Raw genomic sequence first — 21553 nt, 5'->3', positions numbered from 1 at the left:
TATGCTACCAGCTTCTTTCTTTCAGTCTCAAAGGTGCTACAAAAGCCCTTTGCATACTTAAAAGATAGAGTTGAACTTTAGGCTTCATTCTTTTTTCATGCTGGCTTTGATTTCTTTTGGAATTTCCTCTCAAGGTGCAACAGGTCCTGGATCAGAAGAGACACTTACCCAGAGCATTCTCAGAGCTTGGAAGTAATGTCTTAAAAGAAACAATGGTACTCTAGACCTGTTGCCTTTCTTGAGTCACAAAGGCCAATGTTGTTACTTGTAAGATTCCAACATAAGAATCATCAGAATTGCATTCTTTTCCTCATAATGAGCAATGTTTACTTGTTATGGTAAAAGTATGGGGGAACTGGCGGATTTAACTAGTGTTTCATGATTTTTAATTATTATTTTTAACATGGATGAATGTGCTTGTAATTAATTACTTTGTTCAGGATTTGCAAGTAATGAGTTACATGTAAAAATGGCAAACAACTAGTGCACTTTTGTTTTAGTTAATATTTCTAAGCTTTGAATACTGTACTAAAATACTGCTTTATCTCCATAGGAATGTGCATTCTACAGAGATGAACTCGATATCTTTGGATATATGGACAGCTTATACGTGAATACATATGCCAGTTCATAACATACCCTATGTACTTTCAGTTATCTCTCTTGTTACTTTCACCTTCTCTTTCTCTCTGCTTCCTTTTTGATCTTACATTTAAACATTCAATAAAAAATAAAACACAAAAGGTTGAAATATTAGCTCCCTTTGAGGAAATGGCTGTGCCATGAACCCTGACAGGAGGTTATCTAACAAATACAAGCCTATGCTTATCTGCTCAGAAGTCAGTCCCAGTGATTTAAATTCTTCTTCTCCTTTCAATTATCTCAATTGCCTCTTCTCACCTAACTTTTCCATTTTCATATCTTGACAAAGTACCTCCATATCAAGCTTATGGAATTAACTGCTGCATGATGATGAGATGATTTTCCAAAGGAGAGGAAATTCACTGAAGAGCAGAAGTTTATTAACTGCTATCTGCCACCATAACTAAGTAGAGCCCCCTTTTTCAGAGGCAGTATACCTTTACCAGCTATTGGGGAGTATTAGAAGGGCAGGGATTTATATATTGATTAACAATAACCAATAATACCTGGCAAAATACATTTAAGTTGTTATATGGTGTTGATATGGGAAGAACAAATAAGTAAACACTCATGCATTCTCCTTCTGATCCCCAACTTTCTGGTTCATGCCTACTATAAGCTTACCGTTACATGACTTTTCATACTTGTGGTTTATACTGACCCTCTAAATCAAAGCCCCAACAAGTCAGGGAGAATAGCGACCGAAGCCTTGCTTCCTCAGGTATACAGTGGAGCAATTGGCTTATTTTGGACTGTAGACCTAATGACCTTATACCCCCCACACAGTGTCCCTGTGTAGCATCAAAGTTGTCTTCAGCTGTATCTGGGAGACCCTGCTGCACATTCTGCTCAATGAGGTTCTGGTTCTGTGCCAATGGGTTCTGTCCCAAGATCTCTGCTGATGGGCATCACTGCTCATAAAATACAAAGCTGTTGACATTACATGAGATTGGTGGCACAACCAGATAATTGTAGCAATAACTGGTATCTTTATTAAGCAAAGTGTACCAGGGCTACTGCAACATGAGCTTGTGGCAGAAATGGGAGAAATGGCTCTGGATGCTCTTCAGGTTCAAGGTATGATGGCAGCAACTCTGGGCATCCTTCCTCCAATTGAAAAATGGGTCAGAGTAAGGGGGCAATATTTTCAGAGATCTACAGCCCTTCTCTTAAAGGAGCATTTTTTCTCTTAACAACTTCACAACAGAAAAGGTTTGTGAGTGTGTGGATGGGACCCAGAACCAGTGAAGCACTTGTTCCAATTGCACCATTGATAACTCTGTCTTGAATGGCTCCAAAATGTGTAGCACCAATGTATCAGACAAGATAGCACCTTCTCTCTTTGTTCTGAAGCCCCAGGTCACTGGGGCTTGGTTGGTTCAGCTCCCAGTGAACAGGCAGGCAGGCAAGCTTTGTCCTCATTTGCAGCCACGGACACTCATATTCCAAGGCACAATTTCAATCAAAAAGTGTATCAATCCCATCTACCATCCCTGCCCCCATATCCACTTCATGTTCAATAGCATGCTTGGAATGGCTTGGTGATTGTTCACATACCTGTACATGTCCGGCAGTTTGAGCGGCATCCTTCACATCGCACTGGTTCCTTGATCAAGTACATGCCCGGTTTGCACCCCATAACGCAGCTGTTGTTCACAAGGCTGTCAAAAAAAGCAAGTAGAAGAGATAGAGCATATCTGCACCAAAGCCTGCAAACATGCCCATACTTCTTGCAACGGGTAAAAAGGGTACCCCTATCAGCAGGGCTGTGAGTCTCCCTAACCAAAACAAAACTTAAAATCCCTTCCTAACAGAGTAGCATTTTCAGCACAACCTCTGGCATCTCATTGCCTTCTCAGGGGGGCAAGGAATTGCTCCTGGGGGAGGAAAAAGAATTGCTCCTTCAGTTACTGAATAACTTCAGTACCACTGTGTATTTTTTCCTGTTCAGGACAAATCTTCTTTTCTGCAGGCATTGTCTCTTACTGGCACCCATACAATATTTGCTCTGTTAAGATTCTGGTCTCTGGATATCTCTTTACCTGCTCTTGCAATATCTCTTTTTCTGTCCAAACAAACCTACCCAACCCAAAGCAATAAAGATTTAGGGGCAAATGAAGCAGAGGTAATACCATAACTAAAATTAATCTTTTGCTCTGGGCAATAAGGGCCAATTTTAAAATAAGACAAACTCTCAGACCTAGAGGAAAGGGACAAAGCCCTTCCTAAAATATATAAGGAGGCAGTCATGCCCAATTCCTCAGAGGTTTGCATCATGAAAAACAGAAACCCCGGCAATAACAGAGAAGATGGCAGGTGAGAGGAGAAAGAGCACAGAGACTCTGCTTCTAGAAGTGGAGACTATGTCCTCTCTTACTAGAGATTCCTACTCTTTGAATTCCAAAAAAGGTATTTCTTGTTTTCTCCAATGCTGATTCTGTCTTACACAAGAGGTCGCTGTGCCTTGGCACAACTGGAGCCAAAAGGGTCCCTTTAAACCTCCCAAGACCATCTAACCCAGCAGACCACAGAATTTAATCCAACCATTCATTAGCTTCACTAATCGCATCCAGCTAAGGTCAACTTATCTTTTGGCAATGCCATGGAGCATTGATCGAGAAACACTGGATGATTGTTTGTGCATTCACTCAAGAAATTAATGCAAAGGAGCCCAGCCATGCCTGGCAGGATGAATCCACCCCAGTTTGTGAACAGACTGTGCAGATTGGTTCAAGTAGTGCATGAAGATCTTGGCAGGAGGCATGGCCACTTTCCCTCAAAGGTGCTAATTTTTATATAGATGGAATACGTGGGCAGTCCTGATGCAATGTGGAATTGCTAAGGTTCCTGAGGTAGTGGATAGTGGATACCTCTCATTATTAGCTGTACATGCTCTTTTGTCAGAGGATTAGGAGCAAAAGCACTAGTTACCATTTCCTTGTTTTGTTTGGAAAGTGTGCTCCAGTTGACCACCTTTATTTTGATGAAGAGAATGGAAGGCAATGGCAAACCTCCTATGAACAAATCCTGCCAAGAAGGTTTGCCATAGGGTCACCATAAGTTGGAAACTAGGTGGCCTCATGAGAATGGATGAAATGGAGAGGCGATCATGGAAGGAGGGAGAAATGGGTTTGTTTGATTTTGAGAGCAAGTGGGGTGCCATCCCTCTGTAAATTTGAATCAATGTATGCTTTAATTGTGCTGTGTTAGTGCTGATGTCTGAGAGCCAGCATGGCATAGTGCAGTGATGGTGAACCTTTTACAGACCAAGCGCCGAAACTGCAACCCAGACCCCACTTATTTATTGCAAAGTGCCATGTCCCTCTGGCTTTCTAGTAAGAAACTCTGACAAACTCTATGCTAGGGCGAGAGCATGTGTGCCCACAGAGAGGGCTCTGAGTGCCACCTCTGGCACGCGTGCCATAGGTTCGCCATCACTGGCATAGTGGTTTGAGTGTTGGACTATGACTCTGGAGACCAGGGTTCGGTTCCCTCTTGGCCATGAAACCACTGGGTCACATTTGGCAAGTCAAATGCTCGCAGTCTCAGGAGAAGGCAACGACAAATCTTGCCATCTGAACAAATCTTGCCAAGAAAAGCTCATGAAAGGATAGATTTATGGTAGACATAAGTCGGAAATAACTTGAAAGCACACAACAACAACAACAACAACAACTAATTCCTGATAGTATACATATGTTGAGAATATATATAGTTTCTGAATAAAGGTCTTCTGGTTTTCATTACGGAAGCCTGGACTTTTGAACGGAAGTGTTCCAGCACATGACAGAAAGCCACAAGTGCAAATCTCACCTCAGCTATCAACCACCCAGCTTTCCCTCCTTGTTGCTCTTGAGATGTGTAGGACTATAACTCCCAGCCATCGCCAACCAATATATCCTATAGGAATCACAGGATTACAAGAGGGCACCGAGTTGGGGAAGTCTGTACTAACACTAGATGATTGTAGAGTTCATCTCTCTCAGCTTTAAAAACTGCATCTGAGGAAGTAGACTCAAGCCTACAAAAGCTCAGCCTAGTCCAGCTTCTTTCTTGCGGATATTCCCAAAGGTGCTGCAAGATCCCTCTGTGTACTGATTTTTTCAGACTAACACGGTTATGTCTTTCAATTCAGCCTGAGAAACTGTGACAATGGAATAATGGTATTGCCTGCCTGCCTGCCTTTCCCTTTTTAACAAAAGCAAGCAGAGACAGAAATGATGCTGCCAACAGCTCCTTGAGGTGACAAAGAATGATTTGGGGGCCAAGCTTGAAAGGCTGGCGAACAATAAAAGGAAACTTCATACAGATTGTACCTGGCAGCCAAAGCCATTTTTACCATTCCTGCGAAGTAGATAATCTTTTGGAAACTTGCAATTTTCTACTTTAGCCAAAGTGCTGCTATTGAAGCAGTCACTTCAGCCCCAATTACTGCCCTATAAATGAATCACGCGAGGAAGCCTTGAGTTCTGCAGTGGAGTGACACATGGCCACAAAGTGGCTTGAGGTGGCCTTGAGACTCCCTCCGAACAAATTGTTCAGATAAAGCTCTTGGTGTTTTGACATTTTTAGTTCCCCTTCTTTCCCGGAGGGAAACTTATCAGTAGGACTCATCTTCTTAAATCCATCTGGAGATGTTATGCATCATCTTCCTTCGGAAGGCAGGTGAAACAGCCAGAGTTTTATTGCCAGCTTGGGAAATGCAACTGGAGGGGGATTATAAAGGCTCTTTTGATGCTCACGTTGGCCAAGGAGATGGCCAGATACAGCTTGGCTGTTGACTCCTGTTACGAATGCTAACAAATACTAGGAGGAAAATGGACACCAAAGGCTTACCCTTCCCTAAAATATTAGCTTCCAGGTTTTTTAGCCTGTTGAAGAAGAACCAGCAAAGAGTCTAGTGTCCCCTTAAAAAGCAACACATTTTTATTTGGCAGAATATTTTGCAGACTGCAACTCATCTGATGAAGCAGGCTGCAGTTCACAAAAGCTTATGCCAAATAAAATTTTTGGACTTACTCAAGACTCTTTGTTCTTTTAAGTATAAAGGCATCTCTTATTTCTAGCATATGATCTTCAGTGTCCTGATATTGCCTTGCCGTTCCTCTTTGTATTGCAAAAGGTCAGACTGAATGCAATGATATGTTAGTGCATTAAATGAATTGCTGTGGATTTTCACGCATTTGCATAGAGGTTTAACTGTTTTCATTTTCCTGTGCAAAGTTGCATTTATTTGCATCCATTCACCCTCCCTCTGCTGAAAACACACAGCCGCCTGAATCTATGTGAAGCAGATGGAAAGCCGCACGTACAATAAAGGGAATTTCTGAGGGTACTCCAGTAAAAAACTACAAAGTCTTTTTCTGTGGAGTTTAAGAAGTTCTCCTCTGCAAAAAGCAGATTCTTGTGAACTTGTGTCACCATCACATTCTATTAAACTGAAATAAGGAGTATTTTAGTCATGCAGACAGCCCCCGAGTCAATCATAGGCAGAAATCTTCATATTGAAGGGTGAGTGTCAATCTTGTTTCTTTCCTTGAACTCCAAAATTTCTGATGCAGACAGTACAAACGTGAGCAGGATGGGCCCTTCATACACCAGTTTTCAGCAAGAGCATTCATTTTATTTTAAGTGTTCTAAAATGTTTAAAAATATGATAAATAACATACAGTGAAACTTTTAAAAGACAATGCTTTTAAATAGTCATAATTAAGCAACCTTACTCTGCATTCTCTCCATAAAGAAATTTAAAACTTCCCACCTAAACGTCTTCTAAATCTAAATCTACAACTTACAGTGCCATTTCTCCATCAACCAAGGATGTATTAACTTGGCCAGTCTTTAAATTATAATCACTTTGGGATGGGGATCTAAGGTTTTTGTTTTGCATATACTATCTGTGTAAGGAATATTGCTTAAATTGATTCGTGCTCTATATTAATAACCTACTAAAACCAGCCATCTGTTGTGCGCATGCACTCAAACAGTTCTCTGGAATGGAGGCATTTTAACTGTTTGGCCATCAAGTTTCGTAAGTGCGAAGTGACTAAACAAAATGGCACGGCTTGAGATTTCCACTAATAAACCAACGCATTTAATGAGCCAAGAAGAGTAGGCCTGTAAACGGGAAAGTTTATGGTGTTGCTATTTCACAGGATCTGTTCCAAGCATCTGGAAGCTCTTGGCAGAGACCCAGACCTGTAATACCTGTCTCTAATGTACACACATCTCTTGAATGGGACAGTCCATCTCGCTGAAGTTTCTATCACACTCTTTCCATCATTAAGGTCAGCCAAATAGCCTCTTCCATCATTTCCTCCCTACAGTGGCCACTAATATATTAATAATCTACTAAAACCAGTCATCTGATTTGTGCATGAACTCACACAGTTCTGGAATGGAAGTGTTTTAACTGGAATGGAGGCACTTTGCATCTCCAGATGCCATTTCAGAGCTACGCCTTCTATAAGACATTCATGCCTTGCCAGACTAGACTACGGCAATATGTTATATATAGGGCTGCCTTTGGAGACAGCACTGGAACTTCAATAGGTTGAAATGCCCACATCAGGTTTAGTGATGAAAATAAATCAGATGAAATCATTTTTTGCTAGTTTTGAGAACTTTACCAGTTCAAAGTCGCCTTGACCGCAGTTAACAGTAGCAAATGATTTCTTGAAATCTGGTATCTTGGGATGTACATACCCACTTGTTCTAACAAGCCATGATATGTTAACCAGTCAGAAACCACATGAGCTATTGTTAGTTTATGAATTATAGCTTGTTTAAATCATGCTTTGTTATGCTGTCCAAACTCTCATCCTGAATTGTCCCTGACTTGTTTCCTCGGATGCCCACATGAAATGGATACTAACAAAAATGGCAAGGGAGGGGGAAAAAACTAGAAATAAGGAAGACAATATATGGTTTGTCTGGTCCAGAGATTCCCAAACTTTGGTTCTCCAGGTATTTTGGACTTCTACTCCCTGAAGCCCCAACTATTGCAACCAATGTCCTGGAGCCCTGGAAGATGAGGTCCAAAATGCCTGGAAGATCAAAGTTTGGGATTCACTGGTCTAGTCAATTTTTATACAATGGACCAAAGAAACCATGTCTAGTCTTCCTTGTTGAAATTTGTAGCTTAAACAACAAATAATGGCTAATATAAATCAGCCCAATTAATTCCTCTCTCAATAAGTAAACACAGCTTGTTTGGAATAATAACTTGCAGAGTACACGATGCACAGTCTGGACTGAAGAAAACATCAGAGGCTGGGCAGGAAAAGGTGTGTTTTACGAGATCCACCCTAAACAAATTTATTTGCTCTCACCCTCCCTGCCTCCAGAAAATGCTTGTACCTCTCATTTCCAAATATATCTGCTGCAAGGCGTCTGAGTTTTAGATGCAGGAAAGAGAAGATAAGTGCTTAGAAAAGAAGCCTCTAATAGGAGGGAGAGAGTCTGAAAATGAGCTGATCCTCTATGCTACAGCTCTACTTGACTCAAAACCAAGCAGATGGGAACAGTTAGCCAAGTTTTATTATAAATCAGTGTGCAGCATGGATAGAGACCATAAGATTTTTCAACATGTTTCACATACGCTGCTTCAACTGAATGCATTGGCTTTCAGAATTATTTATTTATTGTGGATTTTATTCATTTATGATTGGAATATTAGAATCAGTTTTTACATGATTACTGACTATTTTTACATGATTACTGACTATTAGTGACTCCACTGCCTAGGAAGATTGGAGAGCTAGCATGTTGTTGGGGTTTGAGCACTGGACTATGACTTTGGAGACCAGGGTTCAAATCACTGCAAGTCACACTCTCTCGGCCTTAGAAGAAGGCAAAAGCAAACTTCCTTCTGAACAAGTCTTGAATACAGTTGTCATAAGTCAAAACCACCTAGTGAGCTTATATAAGAAGCAATATTTGTGCTTGGGACATCTTGTAGATCAATACATTCAGGGCAGACTAAATTCAATATTAAATGAGGCAAATGCTTTTAATACATCTAGTTTTTTCCCTAACTAAACTATGATTGCAGGACATTTTAAATAAGGATTGCAAACTAGATATCAAGGGAAAGGCATACTAAAGTTTTCCATCTCATAAAGGGGCTTCTTCAGAGATATGTGCTTCGGCTGTCCATCGTATTTGCAAGTAAAGCCCATGTTTACTTTGCCATCACAAAACAAATCACACTAAATGCAAGATACTTAGGTGAGGAAAATCAAATCACACTAAATGCAAGATACTTTGGTGAGGAAAATCCCACAGAAAGACAACTAACAGTTATCGTTTGCCACTTGGGGGAGGACCTCAACAAAAGACAGGCTAAACATGGCACTTAATCTGACCCTGAGAAAAATTATTTGACCTGGTAATGGAACGCCTGAAAGATAACGATATAAACAATTATGTAAGAATGTAAGGTTTGGGGCACTGAATTGCAGCAGAGAGTGGGGAAATAAACACAGAGTTTGAGCACAATGCAATTTCTTTGTTCAATGGTACCATAGCTTTGTATATAAGACAACGGAAACAAACCAAATGGAGAGGGCCATTGCATTTAAACCCTGCCTTTGTGAGTTTTTCAGGTTCATCATACAAGGAGCTCAACTCTACACGAAACTGTTGACCTCTTCTCCAAACTAAATAATTGGGAAGCTTCAGCCACACAATTCCGAAAAGCTAGCAATATTTTTTCCATCAGCTTCTTACCTGAATCCATCTTTGCAGACAGTGCATCTATCCATCTCCCCAATGCACTTTTTACAGTTCTGATGACATTTCTGACAACGTCTTTGACCTTGTGGGAGAATGAAGCCAGAATGGAGAAAAGGAATCAGAAAGAGGGAAAGAATGAATATGAACTGCAGGCTTTTGCAACCTAAATGGAAGTTGCAACCATGGAACACACTCATCATTCTGGAGAAACCAGACTTTTTAGGCATGCTTTCATTAGCATGCCTAAAAATCCAGAAACCTGGTAATATATAAATGGTATTGGAATGTGTGTTTTAGAACCCCACCCACCTTTAAACTGATTTAAAGAGCCTTTACACATTCCTGAGATGGCATCCTAAAAGTCACCAAGACACAGAGAGCTTCCATATGTATGCAAAATGCAGCAAGAAACCTCATGGACCATGATGAGGATTAACTTTGCTTATATCCCAACAGTTTGCTAAGATTGGACTCAGGGAGGATTGTCAGTTAAAATGGCTGTAATATGATTCAAAACATATAAAAAGTGAACATTAAAATAGAATTAAACATGTTGAAATAATTTAAAACATCCACTTTAAAAAGATTTTGAAAACAGATTTTTGTGGGTTTTTTGGCCTATGTGGCCATGTTCTAGAAGAGTTTATTCCTGATGTTTTGCCAGCATCTGTGGCTGGCATCTTCTCTTCATCTTCTCTGAAGATGCCAGCCACAGATGCTGGCAAAACATTGGGAATAAGCTCTTCTAGAACATGGCCACATAGCCCAAAAAACCCACAAAAATCTATGGATGCCAGCCATGAAAGCCTTTGACTTCTCATTTTAAAAACAGTTAAGCAGTTTAAAATGACACAACACCCTCTTACAGCCCTTTTAATAACAGCTATTACCTCCAAAGGTCTGAATAAAAAAAGTCTTCAATGCCAATGGAAGGGCAGCAACGAAGAGGCCATTTCCTTCCTATGGAGGGAGTTCCAAAGTCTAGGGCAGTGGTTCCCAAACTTTGGTCCTCCAGGTGTTTTGAATGTCAACTCCTAGCATCCCCAGACAGCTTGGACAACAGCCAGGGATCCTGTAGATGAAGTCCAAAACATCTGGAAGACCAAAGTTGGGGAAGGCTACTGAGAAGGCCCTACTTCGTATTCCCATCAACCACACCTCTGAAGCCATCTCTTGCAGATTTCAGAGTCTGGGCAGGGTCATGTGGGAAATATAGTCTGCCAGATAGCTTGATCTAATCTATATAAGGCTTAATAGAGGGTAACCGACACTTTGAATTCTGCTTGGAAACAGATCGGCAACTACTACTGCTGTTGAAGCAGCAATGGTATGATCCCTGTAACCAGCCAAGATGAAGTGGAAATGACCATGAGGCAGTGAAAATGACAATTCAGATACAAGCAAAGCAGAGAGTGAAGAACAACTACCAGCTGGTTTTCCCCTGGGGCTGTGGTAAGATACAAAACTGGAAATCAGCTCACAGGTAGCACATGACATTGACTAACTCCTGCCCTTCAACTGGTTAACAGCTTAGCTCATAAACGTTTTTCTTCCTTACCATCATCAGAGTAAAACCCAGCCGGACACAGCGTCACGCATGTATTTGTTTCTAGGTGATGGTAGAAGCCACGCTTGCAGGCCATGCACGAGTTGTGGCTCCTGCCTAGGCAGGCTTCACAGCCCCTGGAACATCTCCGGCACCTCCGCTGAACACTGTCCCCAAAGTACCCAGGAGGGCAGGAATTCACACACTTCCTGGGAAGGGGGAAATCCAACAATATTCAAGTGTACTTCCAATGCAAGTAAGAAAGGGGGGTTCCAGTACAACTAGCATTGCTGTTATCATGAGCGATGAAGCTCTTTCTAGTACTCTCAGTGCCATATGAGTCTTAGAACCATCATCCACCTGTCCCTTCAACCAGCAACTGATGCAAGGATATATTCCCTGTGATTAATATTCTCTCTTGCAACAGGGCTTTCCCCCCCTCATGCCTCAGCAATCAAACCTGCAAACTGAGTCTGCCTTTGGGTTAGTCTGCACACAATTAAAATACTCATCGTTCCATTTGAATAAGATGCAATACAGCCACACATGGTTCGCAGGAGTCTGGGGGTTTTGCAGGGGAGGGGACTCCTTCAACTCTGCAGAAAAAGACTTCCCGTTTTTTACCGGAAATCCTCAGGAATGCAGATTATCACACATGTGGCCATTGTTACACTTTGCATGGATTCAGATGGCTGCACATTTTCGGCAGAGGGATATATAGGTGCACAAAGATGCAAATGTGCACAGGAATGTGAGGACAATAACTGTGGCTGTGAATCTGTGAAAATCTGCAGCAATGTGCATAATAAATTTACGTGTGACTAGCCCTTTATCTTCCAATGACCAATGACAAAACAAAACATACTACAGTAGGCCTTTGGTATCTGCTGCTGTTTGGTTCCAGGGCCCCCTGTGGATACCAAAATCCATGGATACTCAAGTCCCATTAAATACATTGACATAGTAAAATGGCATCCCTTATATAAAATAGAAAATCAAAGTTTGCTTTTTGGAATGTATACATTTTAAAAATATTTTCAAGCTGTGGATGGTTAAATCCATGGATAAAGAATCCATGGATGCAGACCTCCGACTGTAAATGCAAATGACATAGGTAGGGGCAATTGTCTGTTATGAAAGCTTTCTCTTCATCGCTTGAGGAACTATTTAATATATGTAGTAATTGGATCCTCAGAGATAGCCTCTGGGGGTAAGTGCCTAAGGCTGGAGGGACTGCATTGCCATCCAAATCTGCTGCTGCTGCAATTCAACAGAGTAATCTCCAAATCTGCCATGCTCTACGGCATCACAGATGGCTCTCTATGGTGCCATGGACCATAATGCCATGTAGAATGTTGGTACAGATCATTTCACAGCATTCCTGGACTCCAGAGACATCTCTTCACCATGATTTTGGTAGCCAGTTCAGCAGTAGCAGCTGGGAGCAATTGCCAGCAGTTGGGCCCATAAAAAGGGGGTTGAAAAATGGTATGCATCCAATGACTTGCCCATCCATGTTTTACAGAGAGCTAAATGAGAAAGGCATGGCACAGCCAAGGCTATGGCATGCTTAGCTTCAAAAAACCACATCAACAAAACCCATACTCCTGCATCAAATTAAATCCATGTTAATAACCTGGCATCAAGAAACAGATGTAAACCAGGGAGCCCCTGTCTAAATCCTCACTTAGTCATAATGCTTAGTCAATGACTTTGGGCAGGCACAGGTCATCCCTATCTATGAATCTTTAGCACCTTCCTTGGACAGAATGCAAATAATACACGCATATATTTTGCATTGTTGGGGTCTGACCAAGCACCTACTCTTTCCCTTCCACCCTGAAGCTGACAGATCTGGATCGAAACTGATCATCATCAGGCCATTTATGCATTAGTTGCTTCCTCCTCTCAATCTGATCTTAATGCCTGTCTCTTACCTCTTTCTGTCCCCTTCCCTGATCTGCTGATGGTTTGCTCAATTTGAATTTCAAACTCAGATCTTGTTACTGTTTGGGACACTGACATGTACAACTGGGATGATGAGCAAGGATCCTTTTCTAGCTGCAGAATTAGAAGACAGGAATGGGGAGAGGAAGGGCTGGGGACATATCTTGCCCTTTCCTCCTTGCTATCCTGTAACCCTCATGTCACCAGCAGATCTGTTTTCTTCATAGCTGGTGTCAGGGGATGAAATGGATAAGCATCCATGCAGTGAGTGAGGTATTATTATTATTAATAATATTATTATTATCTTATATCCCGCCTTTCTCCCATCATAGGGACTCAAGGCGTTGAGGTAGCTTGTAGTGTAGTGAGGTAGCTTGCACACCATGCCCTCTTCATGGATGAATACCTTGTGACTATCTGAAGTAAAGCTATTTTTCAGAAAACAAATGCAAATCACAAACTGGAAAATGAAAATAAGGCTGCAATCATACACATTGAAAGTTAAATCTATGCAATGCACCTACAGTCAAGGACGCTGAAAGAAGATCACATATCTGCGACTGAGGAATGAATGGGAATCTTTATGTAAACTACACAGCCATTGCTGCTTGAGAAAATAAACTCTTCCTCCACACATACACACACGCACTTACACACACCATACGTACCATGTTCAACCCTCTCAGTGCCCCCCCACTTCTCCCTCTTAATGCGACCACCAGTTACCTGCCGGTTTTCATACTTCCAAGGCTATAATGGAAACAGTTCAGGCACTGGTCAGCGTTGGGGCCATCGCATCCTTGGTCGCCACATTCCGTATGACATGGACCTTAGAGAGATAGACAGTTCTGCTGAAAGAAGAGATATAAAACTCTTCCTAGTTCAACCTACAAAAGTACAGCCAGCGTACTCATATGCTATCAATGGGTCACATTACATCAGAATAGGAATAAAAACAAACCCTAGAAATGTTTTGGCCTGTTTTTCCCCCTTTTCTCCACCAACTCTAATGTATGCAAGATATCAGAATGACAGTCAAAAGCCAGCAGGGCTGTTTTGGTTTGTCAGAATGAAGTTGGAACTGACTCAGTTCTCCCACTGATCTACAGCCTAGTTCTCTTTGGGACACTCCTGCGTTAAAATGAATAAATGAATAAAATCCCTGGATACAGAAGACTAGTTTGTAAGGGCAGACAGTCTGGTGTAGTGATTTGAGTGCTGGATTTTGACTCAGGAGACCAGGATTCAAATTCCCGTTTGGCCATGGAATACCACTGAGTGGCTTTGGGCAAGTCACCCTTTCTCAGCATCAGAGAAGGCATTGGCAAGCCTCCTCTGAACAAATCTTGCCAAGGAAACTTCACGATAGGTTGCCATAAGTCAGAAACAACTTGAAGCCGCACCACAACAAGTTTGTCAGGAAGAAGGCTAGGCTAGGTACGAACTGTCCTCTCTGACATAAGTTTCTATGTGCCAGGATACATTTTACTTAGAAAGCCGCACCTGCTATCTAAATTGATACATCCCTCATCCAGGTTCATAAATTTATGGCCAACCCTGCCCTAGATTTTGCAAGTATTCCATCCACCTATTAACTAGAACAATGGGCACTTATTTTGTCTACCTATTAACCAGAGCAACGGGCATTTTTAATCATTGCCACAAGATCTTAAAACCAAGATCTGGATTTTGCTCAAGTGTATGAACACCATAATCTGGTTTTGTCAGCTGTACAAACTCAAACAGCACTTTACTATGGTGTTGCTTTCCAAATGGGTCTCATAAATGTCTCCAGATCGAGAGAGAGTTGGGCAATGCTATCACCAAAGGCAACTTTTGAATTTTGCAAGCTCATCCAAGGGCACTTCTGGATTCTATACTGCCACCTAGATATTGCCTGTGTGCCTCTAAAGCAATTTTTATGGCAAGCATGAGAACCAGAATTTTGCTTATGACAAAGAAAGCCAAGTATCTCATGTTAAATTCCCAAATTTACATCCACGATCAAGCAAATCTGTGGGATGTGTAAAACACAGAGCTCAACTTGGGGGATAGTTTTCAAAGCTAACGCAAATTGTATAAGGATCTAAATTATTGAGTTCCTCCAACATTTATGAGACCACCTGGAAAACAATACCAAACATCACAGTAAATTGCTGTTTGAATAATTTAATCACACTGGGGAGCAACGTAGAAAGAACAACAAATCTGCATGTGTAACACTTTTTAATCTAGGCCAAGACCTCATTCCAAAATTCAGATGTCTCTTCCAGGATTCTCTTCATTGTCAGATCACAGGAAGGGGATTACATTAACAGTCATGCATGTTGCAAAAAGCCTACAGGATCCAAACACAACCTACAGCAACAGATCTGCATGCTCCCTCTCTACTGCATGCTCCCTCTATAAATAGCCATATGAGGGATGCAGCAGTCAAAAGGTGGGCTTGAAGGAATGAGAAGACATGCTATAATTCTGCCTGACAAAACTTTACAATTATTATTATTATTAGTTTTATTTATATCTCGCCTCTCCAAAGGGATCAAGGTGGGTTACAACAATAAAAAGTGCACAAATGAAATACATAGCTATACACACACACATAAAATTACATAATCCCCTTATCCCCTCCCAATCCTTCTTCCTGATCCAGGAACTATTAGTGATTAAAGCAATAGGAACTCTATCAAGTATTCATTCTTGCAGTCCTAAATACAATGCAAATTAAGACTGACGTCTGGACATCCTATCCATTTGTTTAACCATGAAAAGGGAAGCACTCTGTTACAAGATTGTGTTATATCCCCAGCACTGATAGGAGGAACTTTAAAATTGTACATCATCCCCCCCCTAAAAACATTCTGTTAACTCTGTACTCTGCAGAGATTATTCAAATCAAACATGTTGGCCTTGTTCTAATTTTACATAATTTATTCTGCCGTGTATACCATTTTTCATAATGTTTTTGTAATGTTTAGATAGCGACGAGGAAATGGAAGGAGCGGTGCTGGCTGCCTCTAGTCTGCCACGCCTGCCAGCCCCTGGGATTCTCATTCAGACACTTCTGTAATTCAACAGGCCATTTCCACACCCTTTCAGGCATATCTGTGCAGCCCCATGAGGGCTGGAAACTTTCCCTTTCCCCGTTGTTTTAATTAAATATGTGATTCCCAGAAATTCGAAAAGATTCTTATTTTAACTGAATTTCTATTATTGTTCCCAAGTGAGAACAATCAAATCACAAACTGCTTTTTAACAGGGACAATTTCTTGGCATTCAATGGAGCAGCATCTCCAGTCTTAACGTCTGTGGCGGGACTTGGCAAAAGAAAGATAAATAGTCTTGGCGTTATTGGATTACACATGAATCCAGGAACACTCTTCTAGTTTTTCCAAGGAGGAAAAAGAAACAGCTGTGGTTGTTCATGCAAGGAAGTAGCGCTGGAAGGAAAGGGCTGCTTCTGGATGAGATTTTCATTTTGCAATTGCTCTGCCTCCTTCGCTGAATTGGGTACAGCCTGCTCATGTTTATCTACTGTATCATGCATCTTTTTCTTTAATAGTTTATTCTTAGTAAGGAGGAATAAACCAAATAGTTGCACAATGTCTTTTGACTGGTGGCAGCAATCTTTCTGGAAGCATATATATTAAGAAAAGGAAGGAAGAAAGGAAGGGAAGATGGAAGGGAGATGGGTACTTTACCTGTATATTCCTCTTCCTCCTCCGGCATCTCCATCTGCGTATGGAAGAAAGCAACTTTGGAGATGTCCATGTCGGATGATGGCATCTCCAGCAATCTTGACCTGGAGTGCTGGGAGCTGAAATTAGAGGATGGTGGCTCAGCTGTTCCATACAAGATAAGGCTCCATTCTTTTAACTTCCCTGCAAAATATTATGAATTCAGCAATAATATAAAACCAGCAATAATTTTAGTGGGACAGTCCTCCGCATTAATAGAATAATGAACTGATTCAAATGAAATAAATGTACATATTACCAAAAAAAAGTATATACAGCTGACTTTTTGAGATCCTGAACCAAAAGTACAGTTATATTATTTCAAGTATAAAGGGACACTATCAAACTGCAGGTTGTGGATAATTTGGGGGATTTTTTCCTGGGGAGGGAGAACCTACAAGCAAAACCCAGCACGTGGTTTGTCCATTTTTCTTCGTTCAAGAACTCCTTCCATGCCAAATTCTCTGCTGAGATACATGTTTTAGAAAATGGAAGGCATGCCGTATGAGGAGCGGCTTAAGGAGCTGGGAATGTTTAGCCGAATGAAAAGCAATAGCAATAGCAAGAAGGTTAAGAGGGGACATGGCAGTAGTAAATATTTGAAGGGATGTCATAGTGAAGAAGGAAGAGGCTTGTTTTCCACAGCTAGGACAAGGAGCAATGGATTCAAACTACAGGAAAAGAGACTCAACCTAAATTTCAGGAGGAACGTCTTGGCAGTCAGAGCTGTTCAACACAGTGGAATGTGTTGCCTCTGAGTGTGGTGGAGTCTCCTTCTTTGGAGGTTTTTAAGCAGAGGCTGGATGGCCATCTGTTGGGAGTGCTTTGATTGTGAGTTCCTGCATGGCAGGGGCTGGACTCAATGGCCCCTGTGGTTTCTTCCAGCTCTACGATTCTATGGAGAAAATGCTTTAGGGAGCAATCGCCATGCCTGTTGAGACGCCTCAGAATCAAGATGGACATGCACAACATTCTGGAGTGGTTGCAGATTGCAGAGGAAAAAGAGTTGCAGTGGGCACAGTCCAACTTGGAGAAACTAGCCCACTATCACAAATTTTGTACTGGAAGAATACCAGATAAGTGTAAACTGCCGGCTGTGGCTATGTTGTGGCTATATGAAAACTTCCCTTATTCTGGAAAGGACTGACAAGTTCCATCCCTCCACAATGCTCAAAAGGCCAGTTAATCATGTTGCCAATATTCTTTGTTTGAAGCCAACGTATGAAATCCCCTTAATTCCCAGGAAGGTGTGTGCATTACAATTTGCTAACATGCACAAATCCTTGGCTTTTCCTTCAAGATTATTCTTCTCAACCACTGTTTTAAAAAGAAACCAATCGTTATAAATCAAACTGTCCGAAGGGTTTAAGGAAGATTAAAAGATGTCCTTCCAATAAGGTGCCAGCCATGGAACTCAGGTTTGGCTCTGGTTTTGAGGGCTTTTAAAAAATAAAAAACATATATACCAAGGAGCTTTAGAAGTAATCCACCAGAGTGCAGAACAAATTTGCTTTAAAGACCTCCAGGAAAGGTATGGTGAAATATGTGTTTGCAGGGATTTATAGCAGCTTCCTGCGATAAATATATTTTAGGAGGTGGTCAGAACACACACAGAGAGTGTGAGAGTGAGCACAACTGTTGATGAGGTGAGTTGCATGTGTAGTGATCAAGGGGAGAAAGAAAAACCAGTTCTTACCTATAAAGATTAGGTAAGATTAGATAGGCGAGTAGAGGTAGCTATGATCAGCACCTATGCCAAATGTATAGTAGCTTATTGGCTACCATCTTGCATTGAGACTGCTGGCCCAAGCTTACACAATACTAAGATCCTCCCTGCCTCTGTTAGTTCTATGAAGGAACTAAATAAGGCTATCAAGTTTAAAGATGTACAGAACATTAAAGACATGTTAGTTAGCCATTTTTAAATATTTGAAGGGATGTCATATTGAGGATGGAGCAAGCTTGTTTTCTGCTGCCCCAGAGTCCAGGACATGGAGCAATGGATTCAAACTACAGGAAAGAAGCTGGAACGTGTCCAGAGGCAGGGACGTAGCCAGGATTTTAGGAAGGGGGGGGGGGTCCAGACTAAGTGCCACCATTATAATGGGGCTTGAGTGCGGCGGCGCAACAGCACGCACCATTCATTTTTCTAATGGAAGGGGGGGTCCGGACCCCAAGAACCCCCCCCTGGCTACGTCCCTGCCAGAGGAGGGTGATTAAAATGGGGAAAGGCCTGGAAACCATAAAGCCTTATGAGGAGCGACTTAGGGAGATGGTATATCATGCCTAGTGGGATTTATATACAAATCTATATGCATTTAAACACAATAACATGAGGTGTCCCTGTTCAATGCTTCCATTTGTACAACTCTGCCATCCAGTTACCTATTCCTCTCCTTCTGCTACTCTGATTTTTCTCCAAGGGGGAGGGGAATTATAGTCAAGACCTATAAAACTTAAACATCAGAGTTCTAAAGTATGCACATTTGGAATGTCTGCGCACCATAAATATGTATATATCGCACTGGTTTTCATCAGTTTTATGGGGTAAAACGTATGCGTGTTCTTGCTGCAATCACACCCCCAAAGCAATAAATCCATCAAGTCAATGTTAATTCTACAGATTCCCAAAAATGTTACCATGCCTAGTGGGATTTATATACAAATCTATATGCATTTAAAACCAACAACATGAGGTGTCTCTGTTCAATGCTTCCATTTGTACACCTCTGACATCCTGTAATTTTTCCAAGCTCTGAGAAAAGGACACAATCCAGAGGTACTTACCGTGTATGTTTAGGTTTCGTACATGATATGGTTTATCCTGGATTTCCAGTGACCATTCTCCGGCTGCCTTTTCTCCCCAGCAATGGACGGTCATGAATTCCCAATGTTTAAAGCCTTGACTGGAATCGTCATGCTGTCTGTTAATGGATGACAATATGAAGGTTGATGTATAGACCTATAGATTTTGCAGGGGTGGGTAGATTTAAGCCAAATAGCCCATCTTCCTGCTTAGTGCAGAAAATCCATGAAGTCAGAACAGCCTCAGCAAATGGTTATCCAGTATCTTGCAGCAGTTAGGGGGAAAACCTTCCTGCTCTTCTTCATGGGACGTATCTCACTGCTGAACAGTGTTTTCAAAAACACTATTCAATTCAGACTTCTCTCTTCCTTATCACACCTTCATAATCTTTCCAGCATTTCAACCTTCATTTGGGCTAAAACCTTATCACACATAGCATCCTGCGCAACAAGTACCACCCAGTTCTGCTTGTTTGGCACATACACAGACATAGATCTTCACACAGAGAAATACCAATTGAAAGCAGTGTAATGTTTAACAAAGGGGCTGGACAGATCGCCCCTAAGAGATTGCTCTGTGCAGCCCCTGGAAGTGCTGGGTTGGGGATGAGGGAACTGCACATCATGCCACTAACCCGGCAGGTCTGTGGCGCACAAAGAAGCTGCAAAAAGTGGCTTCTTTTTGCACCATGGAAAGGGCGCCATAGCCAATACCATGGCTCTTCCACAGCTCTTTGACGCAGTGTGTCTACACACTGTGTCAAAGAAAAGCTGAAACATCTGTTAGCAATGTGCAATGACGAAAAACACACAAGAAGACCACTACAAAATGTACTTCACTAATGAAGCTTACCTCCTTCCCAGGAGCTGGGACTTAGTTCCAGAAGGAGATGTTAGGCTGATCTGGAGATCTCCCCGTCGAGGGTGTGAAATAGTAACTCGGACAATAACATGCTCCAGATAAGCAACATGATGGTCAGGCTGGTCAGCACAGGCATTAGTTACAGTTGCTGTCCGCAATGTCTTGTAAGCAGAAAGGAACCTAAAGAATGGGAAATAAAGGAAAGCCAAAGCGGTCAGGCAACCAGAATCCTGAAAGTTTGAGGCATCAGTTGATAACTGAACTTCGCCATGTCCAGTTAATCAGTAATGGCTTGTACCCTTGCCTATTTATTGATAAGCAATATTTCTATAATATTTCTCATTTACAACCCCTCCAAAATAATTTAGACTAGTGCTTCTCAAAATGGTGGTCTGTGGACCAGTGTCACATCTTGAGCCATCAGCTGGAAGTCTCTGGAGAGTTCCTAAAAAAGAAACAGTTGTAGCCAATGGGCACAAATATGGTACCCTGCCACATTGGAAAAAGAAAAAATGTCAGTCCCTCACATCATATATCTTAAGAAGCACTGGTTTACATAAATGAAATGAGCTAACAAAAATACACAGCATATAAGAGTTTGATGTAGTTTACAGCTGGGAGAAAGCCAAGGTGAGAACACTGGTTTTCATTAAATACTGGAGAAAAATCAGCACTGAGGCATGATGTACTGCAAAGGGAAATCATTCCCGAAGACAGGCATTACCTACCACAGAGAAAACCCATCTCTCTGTTTCCACCAAGTGGAAATCTGTAGAGCATGGCACAGAAAACCCTGTCTCCTCTGGAGATTGTACATGTTTATTTTATTTTAACAAGTACATTTATACCTCATTTTTCTTTCCTTATGGAGCCCCCAAATAATAAAATACATCGAGTTTCCAGGAGCGCCTCTCATCCAGGCACTGGCCTAAATATGCTTAGTTTTACAAGAACATATGTTTTCACAAGCCATTATGAAGAAGTCAGTCATAGAATGAATTTCAAGCAAAACAATGTAAGAAGGGGCATGTGGATCAGTCTTTCTAGTCTAGCAGTTCATTCATGCAGTCTGAGAAGCACACAACCAGGGCATGAGTGCAACTGCACCTTCTGCCTCATGCATAAATCCCAGCAACTGAAATACAAAGGAGCACTACCTTCGATATAGGAAGTGACACATAAGTAAGCCAAATTAATAGCCACTGATAGCCCTAACCTTTATGAATCTACTCAATCATTTTTAAAAGCCATCCAAGTTTTCAGTTGTCACTACATCTT

General features: G+C 41.5%; 1 protein-coding gene and 1 long non-coding RNA gene across 4 annotated transcripts in view; one reads left to right on the top strand and one right to left on the bottom strand.

The window, feature by feature from the left end:
* The window catches only part of LOC149307428 (uncharacterized), a 33110-nt gene extending 32451 nt beyond the window's left edge, over positions 1–659 (top strand). The window contains exon 6 of the long non-coding RNA XR_016282383.1: positions 554–659. This is a non-coding gene — a long non-coding RNA (uncharacterized LOC149307428). The remainder of the gene's footprint in view (positions 1–553) is intronic.
* The window catches only part of LOC149307427 (proprotein convertase subtilisin/kexin type 6-like), an 82866-nt gene that overhangs the window by 7012 nt on the left and 54301 nt on the right, over positions 1–21553 (bottom strand). For 2 of the 3 annotated variants that reach the window (XM_089539144.1, XM_089539143.1), the window contains 7 exons: positions 20267–20455; positions 19396–19532; positions 16573–16752; positions 13598–13700; positions 10937–11133; positions 9373–9460; positions 2200–2303 (listed from right to left, as the gene is read on the bottom strand). In XM_089539144.1, coding sequence (XP_089395270.1) covers positions 2200–2303; positions 9373–9460; positions 10937–11133; positions 13598–13700; positions 16573–16752; positions 19396–19532; positions 20267–20455 — 998 coding nt within the window. Of the gene's footprint in view, positions 1–2199; positions 2304–6121; positions 6279–9372; positions 9461–10936; positions 11134–13597; positions 13701–16572; positions 16753–19395; positions 19533–20266; positions 20456–21553 lie in introns of those variants that run through there. The other variant, XM_089539145.1, reaches the window with a different exon arrangement.

This window comes from Sceloporus occidentalis, unplaced genomic scaffold, assembly GCF_023333645.1.
Source record: "Sceloporus occidentalis isolate IW3139 unplaced genomic scaffold, rSceOcc1.0.p SCAF_9, whole genome shotgun sequence".
In the NCBI taxonomy this organism is placed as follows: Eukaryota; Metazoa; Chordata; class Lepidosauria; order Squamata; family Phrynosomatidae; genus Sceloporus; species Sceloporus occidentalis.
The sequence above is the reverse complement of the archived record's forward strand: the minus strand, read 5'-3'. Positions and strand labels throughout refer to the sequence as shown.